Source organism: Lampetra planeri, chromosome 1 (genome assembly GCF_965212315.1).
Source record: "Lampetra planeri chromosome 1, kcLamPlan1.2.h2, whole genome shotgun sequence".
Taxonomy (NCBI): Eukaryota; Metazoa; Chordata; class Hyperoartia; order Petromyzontiformes; family Petromyzontidae; genus Lampetra; species Lampetra planeri.
Genome location: NC_136107.1, coordinates 36,598,144 through 36,618,548, shown reverse-complemented (window position 1 = coordinate 36,618,548; position 20,405 = coordinate 36,598,144). Strand labels below are relative to the sequence as shown.

General features: G+C 49.1%; 1 protein-coding gene across 1 annotated transcript; it reads right to left on the bottom strand.

Annotated features, from left to right (window-relative positions):
- Nucleotides 1-1,943: 1,943 nt before the first annotated feature.
- LOC144721789 (cdc42 effector protein 4-like) lies at nt 1,944-20,090 on the bottom strand. Its single transcript, XM_078599715.1, has 3 exons — nt 19,823-20,090; nt 9,665-10,859; nt 1,944-8,357 (listed from the first exon to the last, which is right to left on the bottom strand). Exons 2-3 carry the CDS (start codon nt 10,106-10,108, stop codon nt 7,725-7,727), a joined length of 1,077 nt encoding a protein of 358 aa, XP_078455841.1. The 5' UTR covers nt 10,109-10,859; nt 19,823-20,090; the 3' UTR covers nt 1,944-7,724.
- Between the last annotated feature and the right edge of the window lie 315 nt (nt 20,091-20,405).

Here is a 20,405-nt window from a genome sequence, read left to right as displayed (position 1 = left end):
TTTACCGAAAGAACCAAAGAGTATGGATCCCTGCAGTCACGAAAACTTCAAATCTAAAAAGAGTCATCCCGACGCTGTGTGTGTGCACTCATCTAGCTTGAAAAACGCCATTCCAATTGTTGCACAGGCGATGTTAACTCTTGCAAGGAGGAATTACCTCCGTGCCAGTTATATTGCCTGGAGGCAGTTTTGGTCAAGAGCCAAACACCATCGTTTGCTGCAGCTACAAAACGGTGGCAGCTGCCGCCGCTGCCGCTGGGTTATTCGTAAGTCTACAGATGAGATCACGTGGTGCGACAGCGGCACTGGCTGCACCACAGGACCACGCGTGGTGGGGGGTGCCACTGATACAATCCATGCGTTTCTCTGCTGAATCTTGATCGAGTTCACGGTGCAGTGTAGTGTGATGACACCATTAGCCCTGCCGGGAGACTGCTGAGCGCTTCGTTAGTAATTATCCTACGGTCGTAGCACAGTCAGATAACGCCCCCTCTACGACCCGATACGGCGTGGGGGGGGGGGCCTTCATCCAGCAGATGATTGGCACAAGGGCCGTACCAATTAATAACTCGATGCGGGTTTATTCGGCGTTGAGTGTTCAGGCTTCGTGAACGAGCGACTCTCAGGCGCTTTAGCTGGAGCGACTGCCAGTGTGAGTCATCAGCAGCCACGATCTCTATCCACTGCTGGATGGATGCCCCCCCCCCCACCCCCCAAAGCCGTCACCGTATCTTGCGCGTCCTGCGGTCCAAACATCCACATGGCGCTCACGCACCAGCTGCTGATTGCATCGCTCCATCACTGGCACGTGCGGACGTCTTCTCAGGCGCGTTCCCTCAATTGAAAGAACGTGTGCCGCACTTGCCCACTCAATCGTCTGTGCTGGCTCACGCATTATCTGCGCGTCATTGTGGTAAACCTGTCGGATATTGCAGGGTTGATTGAGCTCTCGCCCCTGTGTTATTATTGCAAGCTCTCGGCGTTACGTGTCATGTATGCACTGCATGTTGAACTTCTTTCGCACCGTACGTAGCCAGCCGTGCTAATTAGAGGTGCAGTGCTGAGTCTATGGGCAGTAGCTATGTATGCTGAACTTCTTTCGCACCGTACGTAGCCAACCATGCTAATCGGAGGTGCGGGGGAAGAACAACTTACACACTAAACACAAACATCTGCCATGCACAAGACGAATACATCCCCATGAAAACTCGACAGCTCGCAGTGAGACTTCCCTGTGTCAGACACTGGCACCGGGATAATGAACAGGACGAATTCTGGAGCCACTGCGAAAATCTTGCTACCTGCATTGACCTTGAACTTGCATTGACCTTGCACAGTAATTTTGTTAATCCACTCTGTTGCATGAGATCCCCCTCCTCATTACCCACCGTGCGAGTCGTGGGGGTTGTAGGGGTCGTTCGACCATACTTCGCCATGCTGGTTAGTGCACGTTGGTGAAGAAGGGTTCTTGGGACCGATTCAGATATCAATCACCACTGGTTTTGGTCTGTGGCCTAGGATCGAACTCAGGACGCTCCATCCGTTAGCTACAGAGTGGTCCAGATGTCTCGTGACCTCCCCAAATTGATTGACCCCTTAAACATGTTTTCCCTTAGCTTATTCATTTAAGTTTGCACACCCATTGGTATTTAAATAAATTACGTTTTCTAGAATTAAATGGGGGTGACAAGACATCTGGACAACCCTGTATATGAGGGCACACATTTTATATTTCCCGGAAAGGGGTTTCGCCCATTCCATTCAAATATATAAAGTAATTCTCAGAACTGGGATTTATTCAATTTAGGTGAAAAATATTCCACAAATTTAATATGATGGATTTTGTGTGTGTGTGCAATCATTGTAACAGGGGTGAGAACATAAACTCGCGAGACGTGAGCACCCGGTTTAATGAGTGATACACAGACACACACACAACTGGGTACTCTGAGCAACATTGCCCTTTATTTAACCACGTGTATAAAATCCACATTCTTGTATTCAACGATTTACACATCAGTGCTTTTATAGTCTCACATACCGGGTATTGGTGAAAACAAGCTTCTTAAACCACTTCATACAAAAGTACTAATTCATAATGGAAGCAAAAATAACCTCAATGAATATGCTTACAGTAATGTAGTGCGTAGTACCTACGCGCATATGATATGGTTACAACATAGTACGTTGATTAAAATTGACGTAGTAAATACAAATTTAATTATACATATTTTTTTACACATATATAAACTAAGTATGGAGGTCTGCCTGCAACCCAAGTTTCCCATTCCTGCTTGTCGTCCACGTTTAAGCTAAGTTACAACCATTTATCTATCCACTGTTAGATGAAAGCGGTCATGGGCGGTGTTTGACCATACCATGGTTAGTGTGGGCTGGTTGGTGGTGCTTGGTTGGGACGTCGGGGAAATAGTGGATTGCCCAGGACCAGTCCAGGTATTGCTCGCCACTGATGTCAGCCTTGGCCGGGAATTGAACTCAGGTTCACTGGGTTAGTAGCGTTCGGTCGTAATCACTATTGTAGTGACTGTAGTGGTATCAGGGAAGATTATCTCCCCATGTACTGGATGATAACAATACAAATAATAATTCCGAAAGAGTCTTGAGAGTTTCAAGGGGATGTTTGGCTGAGTCCTGTTTGTTGATAATGTTTTGTTTCATTAATATAGTGGAGGGCATTTGGAAAGTTGACCTAAATAATCGACCGGGAATAGAAACCACGTGATCAGGTTCTCGGCCCGGTGCCGGAGTAATTGAGCCCCAGATTGAGGGTGCACACGTATAATTCAGTAATTAACCATGCTGTGGCTTTTGCGAGAAAAAGTGTGGCATCTTACCAATACACAAATGCGTGTATACTTGCATGTGTATTATTTTTTTTAGTATATATGTATGAACGGGTGGAGCGGTGGCGCAGTGGTTAGCGCACTGCGCAACAAACCGGACGATCAGGAGTTCAATTCCCGGCCTCGGTTATAACGCCAGTGGTGGCAAGTGGTATCTGGACTGGACCTTGGCTCCTCCAGGTCGACTCAGCCTTAAATGAGAACCTGGTATGATGTGAAACGTCCGCACTGGGGAAACAAAGACGACCGGAGCATGGTTCTGGCCACACCATCCCATCGTGGCGCCGTTCGGACCTTAATAGATGCTCGCCAGCAGCATTTGACCCAACAGGCTGCATGGCTATATGGGAGATCTTTGCGTATGTATTGTGTATATGAGGCTACAATGGCAGATGAATATACTGTATTGTTTAAAAATGATGACTAATGCCTGCCGTTAACCTGTCAACACACATATAGAGAGAGGGCATCACAAACATTTTGAGCAATTGCCTGAATCATTGTCATTATTTCTGCTTAAATATATATATTCGATGCTTTAACAGATGGCATTCATCATAGTGAAAAAGCCATTTATATGGGGGAGAACTCATTTACGGGTAAACGTGTGTGCCCTTCACGAAGGAAAGTATGAGTACAGCAAAACAAAGTGGCCACGCGAAACCTATGACGAACTGTAATGCCATCCTCTAAACCAGCTGCAGGGTAACCTGCAGTCCACGGGCTGGAAGCGACCCACGACTTCGTATCATACGGCCCCGCGGCCAATACGAGCAGCACCGCATTACGTTTAGGTGTTGGCGCAAAGGCAAGAGCCGAGTAATTTCGGGCTCTCCAATCACTTCCTCGTCTGGACGATGCCATTGCGTCACATTTTGGCCATGCTTGAACGTTGAACGGAGGCGTGGAGAAATATGATTGTGCAACTATTTGGCTATTTTTTTTCATTGCTAAATTTCACCAGAGATAGGTGTGTGCTATGTTTCCCCGCACCCCCAATTAGCACGGTTGGCTACGTACAGTGCGAAGGAAGTTTAACATACATACATTCTTTGAGTGGGCCATCTTGGTGAATATTAATTACGTTTGATAGGGACGCAGGGCTGGTACAGTTGTTGAGGGGGCCCTTCTTTGTAAATTCAATTCCTTCCCTTGACTGTTTTACCAGCACACATGCGCAATGTCAAACACCCAATTGGTATTCACCGTGGTTATTTCAGTTATGTGTTTTTTCTGAGTTTTACGAATTGTTGTTAAGGTTTCAATGAAAGTAAAAAAATATATATTTTAATTCTGCCTGTCCCCAGTCGTAATTCTCATTGTTATTCTACGGCTTCAATTTACTTATTCACCTGTAGAATTTATCACAACATATTTCGTTTTAACCATCTTAAAGCAGTGCTGTACAAAATGTTTAGAGGGCCTCAAAATCCTAAGGTTCCACATTGCAACTCCTACAGCCCCCCTGCATTAATCCGGCCCTGTAGACGAGGCTCACCACTTCTATACAGCCCTCAAACCATGGTTATCCATCACGGCAAGAACCTAAGCCACACTAATTGGATACTAGAGGGAGGTTAATTTCAGCATCTCTGTGTGCCATGTCCTTTCTCAAATACATTGACAATTGTGGCCTTCCATCCATCTAGTTCCCAGTATCAGATACTCCCAGTTGCATCCAATTATTGAAATTTCTTATCTACTTAATTTGATTTCTTCCCCAGCTTCGTGTACCTATAATTGTCCTAGTCTCGAACATCCTTCCCAAACACTTTTGTTGTTCTTGTTGTTTATAGTTTGCTTCGTAGAGTCTTTGTAATTGTCTAGTTTACAGCATAGCATACATGGTCACTTCAGTCACTGTCGGGGCCTCTCCTCGTGACTGGAGTGACTGAGCATGTGTGTGTGTGTGCGTTAACGTACGTCCCCACCAAGTCGTATTCGAGCCTCAATAAGTTAAATGTTTCCCCACCTCTGATGTACACACTGCTGATCAACACGTATACAGAACGCGCATGATGTTGATAACAAAAAGTCAAAGCTTGCTGTATAGGGTGGTGCTTAAGTCCTGCTTTTGCTCGATACATTACTGATTTTGGCACCAACAAGGCACCCATCATTTACAAAGAACAGAAATGTTCAGACGCTTCTCAATCCACTGCTGGATGAGGCCTACCCATGCTGTGTCGGTCAGTAACGGGTTGGTGAGTCGCAGACGGGAATTGAACGCGGGTGGGCAGATTCACAGTGCAGTGCGCTAACCACTGCACCACCGCTCCTCAATAATACAATAATGAGAATAGAGACTCAGCTTCCTAAATACTTTCATGAATTAACAAAACATACATATAAATACCTGTATGATGACTTGCTCATTGTAAATTGTTATGGCTATACACAATTTGGGCTCTTTACATAGCAAGGACAGGAGTAATGGTTTGAGAAAAGCATACATTCTCAACCAACCCATAAAGAAACCTGTTAATATACACGGTAGTGCAATATGATTTCGTTATGGTCTAAACAGTCATCATCATTGTCAGCCATGATCTATCTTCTGCTGGATGAAGGCCTCTCAAGCCATCGTCATCTCTCACCGTGGCGTTCATCCTCTCAGGCGTTTAGTAGACGCGTGATGATCCATATATTAATCGATTATTATATACTTATATACTCACGATATACACCGCATTGAAAACATTGTATGCGGGACAGACCAGTATCATGGTTATTTTTGTTCTATATCATTTTCGATTCACGTGGTGATGCATGGCATGGGTTCACCTCACCGCCTATCGTCACTAAAAGCCGCTACATTCACAGCAATTTCACAAAAATAATCGATTCCCAAATCTAATCGCAACCCTGAATGACGAGAATTGTATTGCCTGGTGTGTGAATATTAAGCCGCTTGCTCTGTCATAGTATTTCATTATCGTCACTAAAAGCCGCTACATTCACAGCAATTTCACAAAAAGAATCGATTCCCAAATCTAATCGCAACCCTGAATGACGAGAATTGTATTGCCTGGTGTGTGAATATTAAGCCGCTTGCTCTGTCATAGTATTTCATTAACAACTCACATGTAGCTCGACTTCAATTAAACCAAAACGGAATGTAATTTTTCATCTCATCAGTAAAATAAAACTTTAACCGCTACGCACATGCATGCAATACATCCTGTATATTTGAATCCGCAAATTAATAATAATATTCATGACAAATAATAATTTCCATTACAACAATTTAAATTTGTAGTTCCATTCACCATACAGGTCAATATTTTAACGACACAACACACATGCAGCCTCGAATCGGCTTCGTCTTCACCGAGTCTCTTCAGCAAGGCATGACCCTGCCAATAGATGCATTGCTAGCCAACACGAGCACACATGCTTCAGTGAATTGAGTCGAGGTGTTTTTATCCCCCAAGATTCAGATCAGATATGGGGGGCAAACACCTGCACGGCACGTGACTGGTTTCACCCTCCTGGGCTCCAGCCCTCCGGGTCCCTCATGGCCGTGAGCCCGCAAGGCCAACTCCCTTCTTAGTCCCAAACCTTGGAGCTGATGATCAGCCTGTTGCTCCTGCAGCCATGAGGACACCGGCCTCCCCCCTTGGCCTCTTCTGCCAGCTGGGCATGAAGTCCTTGATGTTGTCCTTCTCCCGCAACTCCAATTAGTATGGTTAGCTACGTACGGTGCGAAAGAAGTTCAACATACATCCAAATCCGATTCGGAGCAGCTACTCTGCTGGGTCGGGCCTCTGGGACGCGAGCCGCGTGGCCACTAAACGGCCGCAGCTGGCGTCTCCCGCAACAGGCACGAGCGGCGTCTCAGCCCGGTCTCCCGAAGCAGTCGACGGTTTGATACAAAAATCATGAAGCCGCCCGTAACCCCAGGATCCTGCGTGGGGAGACTTGTAATGATGGCGTTCAGCCTTTCGGTGCCTTATTTCGTGTCCATGACCTCCGCCACCGCACAGCAGCACGTGTAACACCAGGGCACTGAACACCCTGCACCTTTGTCCTTCTGCTCAAGTAACATGCTTTAAAAAGACTAAAACAGCTCTGATCTTGCGGCCCATACACCAATATAGCATAACAAGCTTCCTGAGTGACAAAACCGGCCGTAAAGTTACGGGTAGCAGCGGCATGATGGCACCATGAGTGAAGTCACTTATTTTCAAATCAATTTAGGTCCGTAATGATGGGCCCATCATTTACATTAAATGAAGCTTTACACTCTTGTGGGACAGCTTAAGGTGTACAGCTACAAGGTGAGAGCTGTTTGTTTTTATTGGTGGCGGAGGATGTGGTCGAATCTCCATTTAATGTGGCACCTATGCCCTGTGTGCATATTGCACGCAGGCAGGGCTCAATTTCAGTCCTGGTTGGTGACTTGGTAGTGATGTTTTCTTTGCACCCGGCACACAACATCCAGTTCACCGTACCTCGCTATGGCTGTGGCTATGATAATCAACGTGGCACCACCCCCAGTCTATCAGCGACTGGCTACGTATTCAGTTGAGACATTAAGCCGTGCTCACGTAGCTTCCACGGCAGGTGCAAGTGTCTTACATGCCCCATGAATTTGTCCACCCAGCAGTACAAATGGATACACCATGGATAGACGATCGGCAGGTCCGTGTGCTGTTGGGGTAAAGTGTGGATACGTTGAATTCTTGCAAGACATCTGGGCAGCGTGAAAGAGTAGGCCAAATACCTCCTAAAGCCAAGGAGGGGGAGGATGGGGGGAGGGCGCTGTGGCTCTTTATTGTCCCCTCCTAGTGGAGGTCCTTCCACCAGCCAGCAGTAGCATGAGCAAGCGATCGCAAGATCTGCGCCGACAAGCTTCGCTCAAAAAGGCAGAATCTCGTCGTCCTCCAGGTAGGACCCAAACGGGTGGTGGTGGTGGTGCAGGGAGGCAACGAACGGCATGGTTGGGAGCGCGGCAGGGAGCGCGGCCGGGCGTTTCTCGCTCGCCGCAACGGCCCACGCGCCACCGTCACCCTCGACGTCACCCTGGGACGCCGCGTCGTCGGCCAGGGTGGCGCTGCTGCCGCCGCTGCTGCTGGCGCTGGAACTCCGCGAGCCGCCCCGGCTGCTCCCGCCCCGCCCCGGCGTCGCGGCGGGGGCCGCGGCGGCGACGACCTCGAAGCCCGGAGCCGCCGCGCCTCCTTCTTCCGAGCCCATCACTCCCAGGACGTCGCCCAGCATGGAGGGCCCCAGGTCCACGTGGAACGACATGACGGACTCGGCGTGCTTGAGCACGGGGATGGAGTGCGCGAGCGCCTGGTCGCGGCGGTCGAACAGCGGTTCCTGGCCGCCCATGGCGCCGTTCGGACGAGCGATCGCGTTGCCGCCGCCGCCGGAGTAAGGGCTGAAACCTGCCGTGACCCCGGCGATTGAGCCCACAGGAGCCAAAGGGGTCCGGACGGGTCCCGGAGAGCGGCTCGCCCGCTCTCCGCCAGGCGGCGCGATGCACTGCACCTGTAACGGAGCATACCGAGGCATTTTTTAGTGCATTCATATCGATGATTTTGTTTTAATTGTTTTTTCCCCCCTCCTGCTCACTGAGCCTCCTGAAACTCACGGCAGTGGAGGGGGTCTTCACACCGATGATTGCGATCTCCTTGATATTAGTCTGTTGTTAATTACGTCTTTCCTCTCAAACGTATCATGATTATGCTGTCGGTGTCACGTGACTATGAATGCATTCTAAACTCTTCCCAGAGGAGTGAAAACTTCCTCGGTATATAACGGCACCACAGATGTGGATGTCACAGAGCTACCTCTGATATCCCTTCAAGTGACCTCTGGTCCACACGGAAGGGGGCAGCCCTCTCCCATCCACTCTGCTGCTGAGAGTAACGTTCATCGTATTGATAGTGAAACCGATATTTGAATTCACAGTGCTAGAATTTACCCAAATTCAGTGCTGAGACCATCAACTCACTACTATTCTTGATAACTTGGTTTAATCGTAGGTTGCTGCTTGGGTTCCAACCCTCAGCGGTGTTAGCTCAGAGGTCTGACCTCTGAGCCACCCATCCACCTCACCAATGCAGAACCTCTAACTGTATCTTATCAACAAGGCAGCAGCTTACACTGTCAAGTGGCTCAATGACACGATGCTCTCGAGTCTCAATGAGAAGAGGCTTGTGCACGAACCTTGCATTGCAGTGTCTGCCCAGGATTGTCTCTAGCTCCATTGTAGCAATTCCCTCACGGCCAGAAACAGTAACAAGTGTGCTCACACACCATAACAGGAAGGCATGCCTCCCACAATGCCTTGTGTGCAGGTCATGTGGCCACCACGTTGCATGTAGCATGCTCTCAGCCTTGTCTGGACCTTCCAACTCAAAAGAGCTGAAAGTGTGGCCATGAGCCAACAGCCTGCTCCTGCAATATGGATTTTCAGCAGTCACCCGTGCCTTCACCTCACACTGGCAACTTCGCAAAGGGGTGCCCCAGCACAACAACAATGCGTCTGTGATTAAATCACGAGCTCGTGAAATCTCGGAGGCTAAGCAGGGTTGAGCCACGCCAGTGTTCCGAATGGATTAACAGTCAAACCCATATTTCAGGATATTGACACGACACCGAGAGTGCAATCACGATTCAAATTTGACTAAAGCAAGAGACAAGGAAAACATTTACCGCTACTTTTAAGTAAAATTCTTCCATCTCGTATTTACCACCATGAATGGCCCTGACAAGAGGATACCACAGAACCGCTTCTGAGATCCATTCAAGCGACCAGCTCCACCGCCACCGCCCCGAAGCACTCCGCCCACCTCCATCTCGCTCCGTGACAGCGGTTGCGAGACGCCGACGGGAGAGCTCGGCGTGGAGGCGGAGTACGAGGAGGCGGAGGCCGAGGAGGACGGTGACGAGGGGAGCGGAACGGCGACGAAAGACGAAGTCGACGTGGACGACAGGCGAGCCGAGCGTCCAACCGAGAGGCTGCGCTTGCTGGCGCGGAGCGTGCGGGCCAGGAGGCTCTCCCTGCTCGCCGGGGGCGGCGACTCCCCGCGGCGGTACCTGGGAGTCTCGGGGGGCGGTCTCTCGCGCAGGAACGACGTGTCCCCGAACGCGTCGCCGCCGCGACCCACGTGCATCGTGTGACGGAAATCTCCGAGCGGGGCGCTGATCATTTCCCTCGTGATCTCCAGCCGAGGTCGCCTCCTGCCCATCCTCGAGTCGGGTGAGCCCGGGGAGAAGTGTTTGCTGATCGGCATTGTCCGGAAAGCCAGGGTTGACCGATTGGACGATAGATACGTTTAGGTGTGTACGTGGGCGCGCAGGGGAGGAGGAGGCTCCGCTTATACCGCGGGCATGGTGTTGTGGACACCCGAGTGGGGGAAGTTGACGACGCTCACGAGAGCGCACTTGCCCTAACAGCCCGTTGCGGGCTGCGCGGGAAGGAATCTTTGCTTCTGTGTGGACTGTGGAGGAGGGCTCGTGGAAGGCGCTCCTGTTTGACCGTTGAGTTCAGAAGTGGACCGGCGGAGTAGCGACGCTCACACCAATGGGCGGAGCGCCGGGCGGCTAAAATGCAACGAGGTGGCACAGGCGGTGCATCTGCCAGTCATCTCAGTTCAACTGTAATCTACTTAAAATTGCACGCTCATGTTTTGGGTTTTTTTTTGCTACCGATAATACGGGTTTGATTTCAATTTACACATCCGTCCGGTTAATAATGGATTTGCAGTTGCCGTTCAATTTATATTTAAGTTGTTTCTTCAACTTTCAGTTGCTGAATCGCGTTCACAACGCGCATTTCTTTTTTGTGGAGCAAACAACACCAACGGGTTCTCTTTAAACTTAAATAAGATGTCGTCTCTGACTTCGTCAAGGCAGAGAAGAGTCGGAAGAGGCGCTGGTCCAAGTTGCAGGGAACCTCCACGAGAGGGCGCTCCCGTGTCGCTTACAGGAGGTCGTAGGTGACGGGGGTTGAACGCAAATTCAGTCTCATCACGGGCGAATTGTCTGTGAGCAACACCACAGGACACAAAGACAACGACGACAACAACACGAGTGAGAGTCACGCGCCCTTGGCACCAGGCGTTGTTTCAGACACAGGTACAAAGACAAAGATTCCCCCCCCCCCATGTGTAGCCTTTGCAAACTGCTGGGGCAAGTGTTGTTAGCGAGCACCTATGAACGCTTCACGAATTTGCGTGCACCTATGAAGGCCGGCACGGTACACGAGGGTGGACAGCACCACGCTCGACCGCCTCTGTCTCCCTAGTGGCGACGTTTACATACTGCACCAGGAACTAATTTGAGGCTGAGTCGACCTAGGGGTTGGGCCAGGACCGGTTCAGGTAATCGTCACTCGTATTGGACGTGAGATCGAACCCACGGCGCAATTCCGTCCGCACGTTCGTGTGTTGCCAATCGGTGCATCCATTCTTAACATTCCGCTGGAAACGGTTACCGGTTCTTGACTTTCATTACCGGTTCGTATTAGTCTGTGTGTTGCCCATGATGAGCTCAATACCAACGGCAAAGTTTGCGAGCCACGAGAGGGCTTCATGAGAGTTCGTTGTTGTTTTGCTGCTGCTGCTCAGTTCACAACCGTTTGCAATATGTTCCACGCAAGCGGTTTATCGGTTACGGTTTTTTTTGTTACCACTTATCGTTTACCAACCAGAGTTTGTTTTAAATTACACGAATTGTGGTTGACAGCACAACTAACGAATGCACTTCGTCACCAACACCGTGGACTTAATAACAATACAATAAAAACCGTTAACAACAGGTACATTAAATTTCGATTTAAAGTTTTCGTGACTGCAGGGATTCATCTTGTTGGTTCTTTCGGTAAAGTCACGTAGAATGGAAATAATAAAATAATAAAAATAAAACATAATAAAATAATTCTCACGACGTTTCGGCCACAACGCAAGCAGCCGTCCTCAGGTGTAGAACAGACAGAGTCTTCTCGACAGAAGATGAACAGGTGCATTTTCGAGTAATGGCCCTTCGTCGCAACACGTAGCGAGGCCATAGCGGGTTGGGTTTATATTAATCATCTGCAGTTGCCTGGATTAGAACCCGGTGTCTATTGACAGCGGTGGCAAGTTCAGCGCTTTCTCTCTCTCTCTCTGTGGCCTCCGAGTCACTCGGCCACACGTTCAACATGTATACACGTACCTGTCAAACCCTTATCAGTGCCCGACCTTATTACAGACCAATTCAGACCTCATCGGACACCCCGTAGCCTTCTAAATCTCAACGTTCATCCCACAAAGTCTCACCACAAGGTAGAAACGCAAACAAATTGACGAAAAAAAAGTGTTTTTGCCCGTATTGAAACGGATGTACGCCGTATGGACCTACAAACTAAATTTCCCTGTACAACAATAGGGAGTATAACCGTATGGGTTGACAGGTATGTATACATTAAAATTATATATTTATCAAGGGTTGATCGCGGTATGTTCACGCTATGGTCACCAGAGGTGGGACAAAGTCATTGTTATGCAAGTCACAAGTAAGTCTCAAGTCTTTGCTCTCGAGTCCCGAGTCAAGTCGAGTCAAAGATGAGGCAAGTCCAAGTCGAGTCTGAAGTCATCAAAATCATGACTCGAGTCTGACTCGAGTCCAAGTCGCATGACTCGAGTCCACACCTCTGATGGTCACACACCCTGTCGCCTAGCGCGTGGTGACTTTACCCTCCCAGGCCATTAGCTCGAGTTGGGCTGGGGGCGGGGGGCTGTGTGATGTGTGTAATTAAAGGTGCAGGTGCGTGCACATCGCGTGCTTAGTTCCAGCCAAGTGCCAGCCAACATACGCGCGGACTAAGCGCGCGGCTCTATTACGAGCGGGACCCGTTCACCTACCTAGCAAAGGATGACATCAAAAGTGTAAGGGCCTACCTGGCAGAGGTGGGACAAAGTCATTGTTATGCAAGTCCAAGTCGAGTCGCAAGTCATCAAATTCATGACTCGAGTCTGACTCGAGTCCAAGTCACATGACTCGAGTCCACATCTCATAGGTGGGACAAAGTCATTGTTATGCAAGTCCAAGTCGAGTCGCAAGTCATCAAATTCATGACTCGAGTCTGACTCGAGTCCAAGTCACATGACTCGAGTCCACACCTCTGCTACCTGGGTTACCTTTAATGGATGCGGCGTGCTGTCAATAGCTGGGGCGGTGGTAGCTATACACGCGGCCCGTAAACCAACGCTGTGGTGGCAACGCAAGGGGGTGGATCTCACCAATGTCGCGAAACTCTTTCCGCGTGTGCGAGGAGGTTTCCATAACCCTGAGTCGCCAGTAGGAGGCAGTAGAGCGCACGTGTGTGCTCCGTAATAGTGGCGTTTTGGGGCCAGATTAGGCCTCGGCAACGTAAGGTAATTTACCCTTTTTACCGGGTAAAAGGGTAAAGGTAAAGGTGTCGACATGCCAAGGGGTAAGGTAAATGGTATTGTAAAGGTAGCGCGGAAGAATTACGCGGCAAATACCCTGTTAATTGGTTTTTTACCCTTCTATCTGGCAACAAAACTGACACCTTTTATCAAGGAGTCATGTTTGCATAGACCGCAATACCTGCAGTCATAATACAAACAAAAGAACATAACTCTGATAATGTGCACTGTGCACATTATCAGAGTTATGTCTTTTGTTTGGAGTTATGACTCCTTGATAAAAGGTGTCAGTTTTGTTGCCAGATAGAAGGGTAAAAAACCAATTATCATATTTTTACTGGCAAATGAGGTTCCCATAGGGCAAATACCCTGTTTACCGCTCGCTAAAAGCTCCGTGGCGCAGTCCGTGGCCTCCAATTTAAAATGGAATCATCGAGAGTATTCTATATGAATAAAGCGCTCTACTTAGCATTTACCTGTTATAAACATTTTTCACGTGTAGTGCCCCAGTAATTACCCTGTTATCGGGTAATTTGTATGGGGTAAGGGTAAAAGGTAGGGTAAAGGTAGGCTCGTTGCTTTTGACCTTTTACCTTACCTTGCTAAAGGGTAAAGGTAAGGGTAGAGTGATTGTATTGTGGTAAGGTAAAAGGGAGGGTAAAGGTAGGCTCGTTGTTTTTACCTTTTACCTTTCCTTGCCGAGGCCAATTAGTAAGGTTTGTCACGTAAACAAAACACGCCAATTCGTTACTAGTACAGCAACACCGCCGCGTTGGGGAGTTAAAAACTCAATATTTACAATTGTCGGGTGGTGGCGCGTTTAACGACACATTTATATATTTACGCGATCTCACCCAAAAAACCTCTATTATTGATAATATTGGTCGCGAAAGCCTACGTGTTAAACTGACTAACCTACATGGACTCCGCCTGGTTTCCAACAACAACAACCACCGCCGTTCGCCTACTAAGTGGCCGCGACGTCACCACGGCGCTTTTATGTGACTGTACGTTGAACTTCTTTCGCACCGCACGTAGCCAACCGCGCTAATCGGAGGTGCGGGGGGGGGGGGACAACAACACTAAACACAAATTCTAGATTTGAAGCTATCGTGACTGCAAGGCACCATATTCTTAGGTTTTTTCGGTAAAGTCACGTAGGTAAAACATCAAAATTAATGAAAATAAAATAAAATAAAAACAAAAATCACGACGTTTCGGAGGCAACACAAGTCTCCGTCATCAGGTGGGACCGTCACAGCCAGATTAGCTGCATCAAGTGAGGCAATGATTCAAGATGTAATCCCTTATAAGCAAGTCAGATCTGAAACACGGCAGAACTGATTCTTCTGCCGTTGCCGATCATTGCTACAACTCGGTGGGCTCTCATGAAATTGTCTTTTCCGAGACCAAGGTTCTCTGCAAACCTCCTGGCTACCATCAAAGGTTTGTACACGAAGCCATACAAATATACAAACACAGACATAATTTCAACCGTGATGATGGGTACAAACTGAGTAATCATTGGAAAGATGTTATCAACCACGCAAAAAAGACTTAATTACACTTTTTTGGACCATCTTATCTGACAGGCACTATTTTACTTTACTTTACCGAGTGTTAACATCCCCAGTTATTTTTAACAGTACTCCCTTCATTGTTCAGCTAGCATTGGTATAAACATGGGCATTTTCGTCCCTTTGTTCTATCATGTGTATCAGACCTCCCCTCCCCCTCTCTGTCCATTGTGTTGGCGTGTGCAGCAACCGCGTCCAAGCCGTCGCCCATTTTTTTGGCCCTCCCCCTCCCGCCCCCCCTCCCGCCCCCCTCCCTCCCGATACGTTCCATTCATTGGCTACCACATTCTGATGAGCTCCCCCCCTCTCCTCCCCCCTCCAAACTTGCTTATAAGGGATTACATCTTGAATCATTGCCTCACTTGATGCAGCTAATCTGGCTGTGACGGTCCCACCTGATGACGGAGACCTGTGTTGCCTCCGAAACGTCGTGATTTTTGTTTTTATTTTATTTTATTTTCATAAATTTTGATGTTTTACCTACGTGACTTTACCGAAAAAACCTAAGAATACTAAACACAAAAATAAATGAGTTTTCCTATCTAGATTCAAAAGTGCATAGCTCCAGTGGCTTCCTAATATCGGAAGGAAGAGCATTCCAAACGGCCGCAGAAGCACATCTGAAAGCGCGCGATGCGGTGATCGCCTTTGTTCGATGGCCAGTCAAAAGCCGCTGCCATGCCAGGTGCACTTTGAGGCCACGTGAAGTGTTGAAGGTCCCCCTGGCAAGGAGGTCACGGAACAGACCCATGTGCCCATGGGTTGACTCACTGAGATGACTGGCAGATGCACCAACTGCGCTCCACACTGTCAACTCTCTGCGTTGTAATCTTCCCATATGTAACCACACATTAGTTGGCCGATAATCCCTTAACATATAGAGGACCGCAGAACTTTGGCGATTGTTTGGCGCCGGCTGACCGCGTGGCTGCCTTGCTGCTTGTTCTGCGGTTCCTCGCGCCTCTTGAGCAATTCTTTCTCCGCGAGAGGGAGCGAATACTTTACATAATTATTAATGCAACTTTTCCAAAAGGAAGAAAAAAAAACCCTGTATATACAATCGGAGACGTTTCGGGCCATGCCTCTTATTCATAGCAGAGAGAATGGAAAGCGGTGCGCAGAGCCGTGTGCAATTGTAAGGGCCATTACCCGCATCGTCGCCCATGATGTACGTTTTTAATTTTAGGGCGGTGTTATTGACGAATGTGTGGAGTTTGTTTGCTACTTGTGCTTGTGCATCACTGCCAAGGCAACGTCTCCACGTGTTTTTCTATCGTTGTACTATCGCGTGGGGGTTATTATTTTTTTTGCGAAGGAGTTTGGGCTGTGCAGCTCTACAAATGTGTTTTTCGGGTCGTAGCGCCTGTGGAGTTTTAGGCGGACCCGACGTTTCGTTCCACGTGCCGAAAGCGTCGTCCGTTCCCTAAGTACGTAAGTAAGCTCGCAAAGTTTGGAGTTTTTTGTTGTTGTAAGTTCTCGAAGAAGCTGCTCCCGGCAAGTGAAGCGAAACGTTCGGGCATCATACCGAACTATACGCGGCACAACCCAAAAACGCACCAGAGAGCTGACGACCTTAATTGTGCATAAATCTACCCTACAAATGTAAACATTAAAAAAAAATCCACTCTGGGATGAATGCCTCTCCCCCCCCTCCACGTCGTATCGATCAGAGGGGTTGTTTGCTAAAGAAAGGAGAAGGAAGAACGTGGTGGTAGTGGTGGTGGTGGTGGGGCAAGGACAGGTTCACATATCACTTCATCACTCGCCACTGATGTCAGCCGTGGCGCAGTTGCGCGTGGCGCGGCGCGCCAACCGCTGCACCACCGCTCCCTCCCTATACCGAATGTAATGGGGCCGCAATCTGTTACGCTCCCTGCGCGCGCTCTCTCTCTGCATAGAGAGTAGCAGATTACACGCCGAGGCTGTTGGGGTTCTCACAATCTCTCTCAACATCTTGTTTGGTACACACGTAACATTTTTCGCCCCCTATCAATGGCGCTAATCTACTCCCATCTCTCTCTCTATCGCTCTGCTTCATGCGTTGCCCGGCAGTGTCTTTGGTTAGAGCAGAGATTACAGAAGTTGTTGGTACATAGAGAGAGAGGAGATACGGGGGCGTGGGGGGGGCATCACGGGGGGGGGGGGGGGGTGATGGGGGCGCGGCATGGTGTAACGTTGGTTGTGACAGTGATATGACTTTGAAATGTCTTCCAACCAACACCAACAGATCGTGGCTGATGATCTAATAACTTTCACTCCACGGGACCACTGGTAGCGATTAATGGGTAAAAATCCATGCGGTTAACGTGATGTGAATCTAATTGACTATTTATGATGTATGCAAACGATATTCTGGACGTTTACGACCAAATTACCCCTGAATGCGCCGGATCTCGGAAGCTAAGCAGTCTGCAACCTGCCAATTGCTTGGATGGACGAACCCTCGACCCGACAGAGGCTACCGGCTGCTGCGGGGATTCGTGGTTGAGCAGCCATAGGGGGAGTGCAGCAAAGCAGTACACTAGTTGTACTGTAGTTGTATGCTCCCACGTGTGTGCTCCACAGCGCCCACGATCCGCACCGGTACATACAATGGATAGATAGGTTGATGTATGTTGGACTTATTTCGCATCGTACGTAGCCAACCGTGTTGATTGGAGGTGCGATGGGGAAGGGCAGCCAGCGAACGGATGGTTAGATACGTGTATTGAAGGATAAACGGATGGTTGGGTAGATGTATGGGTAGATAGGTGGATGGGTGGATGGGTAGATGTATAAGTAGATTGGTGGATGGGTGGATGGGTAGATGTATGGGTACATAGGTGGATGGGTGGATGGGTAGATGTATGGGTAGATTGGTGGATGGGTGGATGGGTAGATGTATGAGTAGATTGGTGGAGGGATGGATGGGTAGATGTATGAGTAGATTGGTGGAGGGATGGATGGGTAGATGTACGAGTAGATAGGTGGATGGGTGGATGGGTAGATGTATGAGTAGATTGGTGGATGGGTAGATGTATGAGTAGATTGGTGGGTGGGTGGATGGGTAGATGTATGAGTAGATTGGTGGATGGGTGGATGGGTAGATGTATGAGTAGATTGGTGGATGGGTAGATGTATGAGTAGATAGGTGGATGGGTGGATGGGTAGATGTATGAGTAGATTGGTGGATGGGTAGATGTACGAGTAGATTAGTGGATGGATCGCTGTCCACGCGGTGTTCGGGGAGGCCCCTCGCTCCAGCTCGTGGAGTGACATCGGGGCTGCACGTGCGCACGGGACGCTGCCGGGTGACGTGTAACTCATCTGAGGGCCCGCAGATGGAGCCACAGCCACACGGCTCTTTTTGCTTTCGGCTAAAGCGACTTGACGGCTGCTCGCGCAGGGGGGTGAGGGGGGGGCATTTTGGCTTCGTGGGCAGTAAATTCCCGAGGGGTCTTGGGGGAGGAGGGGGAGCTAAGGCTACACATCTAATTTGCGTCTGTTAACGTTATTTCCCACTGCCTAATCCTATCGAGTTGGATGCTGCCGGGGTGGTAATGGCCCAGCACAATGGATTTGGAATCTAGAGGTCGCCGGTTTGATCCGAATTGAAACAATGGGGCAAGTTTCTTAACCGCCGTAGCCACACGCGTCTCTGACCACCGAGCGATTTGAATTGGCACCCCACAGATGGTCGGTCGTGCGTGGTGGGGTAGAATGTGGGTACTCCAATCTCTTGCCAAACGTCTGGCGATCGTTGGAGGGTAGGCCAAATAACCTCTGTAGAGATCCCTCTTCGTGGAGGCCCTTCAGCCAGCAGGGGCGTGAGCCTGCAATTGCAGGCCTGCACCTTAACCTAAAACTCAGTTAGTTCCGATCCATTGGCATTCGAGACGCGACTTCCTGTTGTCATAAATTTCGATTTAAAGCTTTCGTGACTGCAGGGATTCATCTTCTTGGTTCTTTCGGTAAAGTCACGTAGAATGGAAATAATAAAATAATAAAAATAAAACATAATAAAATAACGTCGTGAGAATTATTTTATCCTGTTGTCAGTTACCAACTCGTGCCACGCCAAACTCACCACTCTTCCGCAGTTGTTTTTTTTTGCCCTGGTTTATATTTGCTTCATTGCTGTATTTAAATCTATCGTATTCGTCGTGTTTGTCATTTTGGTAGCTCAGATCTCTCTCAATAAAGATAATCTCTCCTGGTCTCTTGACGTCTCCCCTGGATAAAACAAAATAAACTTGAAACTGCTCATACAAAACTTTGTCATCATCTTCCATGGGTAATCCACTCCTGGATGGGGTAGGTCCTCCCCACGCTGGTCGCCGTGGTGGATGATTATTTGACAAAACACTTCGCCACGTTGCTCCGTACGGTTCTTATGAAGATGGGAAACACGGACGCTGCAACGTAGAAGTAGAGTACAACAATTGCCCCACTGCCCCCTCCTGCTCCGCCCCACGCAGCACTCGCAGCTTCTAACGCGTTGCTAATGAAATCACTGCGGGCTCGTGATGTGTGTAAGTAGAAACGCACATGTTTGCAACAACGCACGCTGGAAAGTACATCAGCCCTTTGTCAAATGCAATGCAGGGTAAAGAGGGCTGCTCACGCCGCTTCAGTCACGTGAGTTATTTGACCATACTTCCCCACGCTGGGCAGTGCGGGTTTGTTGAAGGAAGAAGAACTTACTGGTTCGGGTTATCACTCGCCACTGATGTTAGTCGTGGTGAGGAATCAAACTTGGGTTGCCGGTGTTCATAGCGCACGGCGCAAATCACTGCGCCACCGCTCCGTACCCAATAGTAACAATTCAGTAAAATGAGTCTCAATCTTGATCTGATATGTCTACCTTTCTAAAGTACGTTAATCATATAAAAAATATTTTCCCCACATCAGCACCTTCAAAGACGTACTTTTTTCATATTCTTACACACACACAGACGTACGAATGAAAAGTTATTGATAACAAAAACGCATGGCAAACTTTTGCTGGCATCTTACTCACGTGGTGGACGGGCGCCTTGTTCGTTCGTGTTGTTTTGCGTCGGTTGGTGTGAGGCACAACAGTGCACAGTCCACCGCGTTTAACAACTCGGCATTCAAAGCTCAAGAGTCCGTGGCACAATCGCAAAGAGGAGCTGTCACGCGCGCAACGCAACGCGAGTTCGTGGTGTGCATCTCCGCTCACTCACGACCGAGTTGAGCCGGGGTGGATGTGCCGGGCCCGACCGGGCTGGGTTGGGTCGGGTCCGGTTCCAAGACCCTCCCTTTCTTTCTCGTCTACTTCTTCCTCCTCCTCCTCCCGTGGTCTCGTCACCAACCCCGAGCCCACGGGGCCCGTGACGCACGCGGCGCTGCCTTAGTGAACCCGTGTAAACGCGCTGCCGGGAGACGCGGAATCGCGGCTCTGAGTGCGCGCGACTTCGATGCCTGGGACGCAGGGCTGTCGCAAAGCAAAGCGGTGTTCTCAGTTGAACACGTGGGAGGCTTTCGCGGCCAATATCATCCATAATAGAGGGGTTTTTTTTACACGACGTTTCGATCGCGACACAAGCGGTCGTCCGCTTGTGTTGCGATCGAAACGTCGT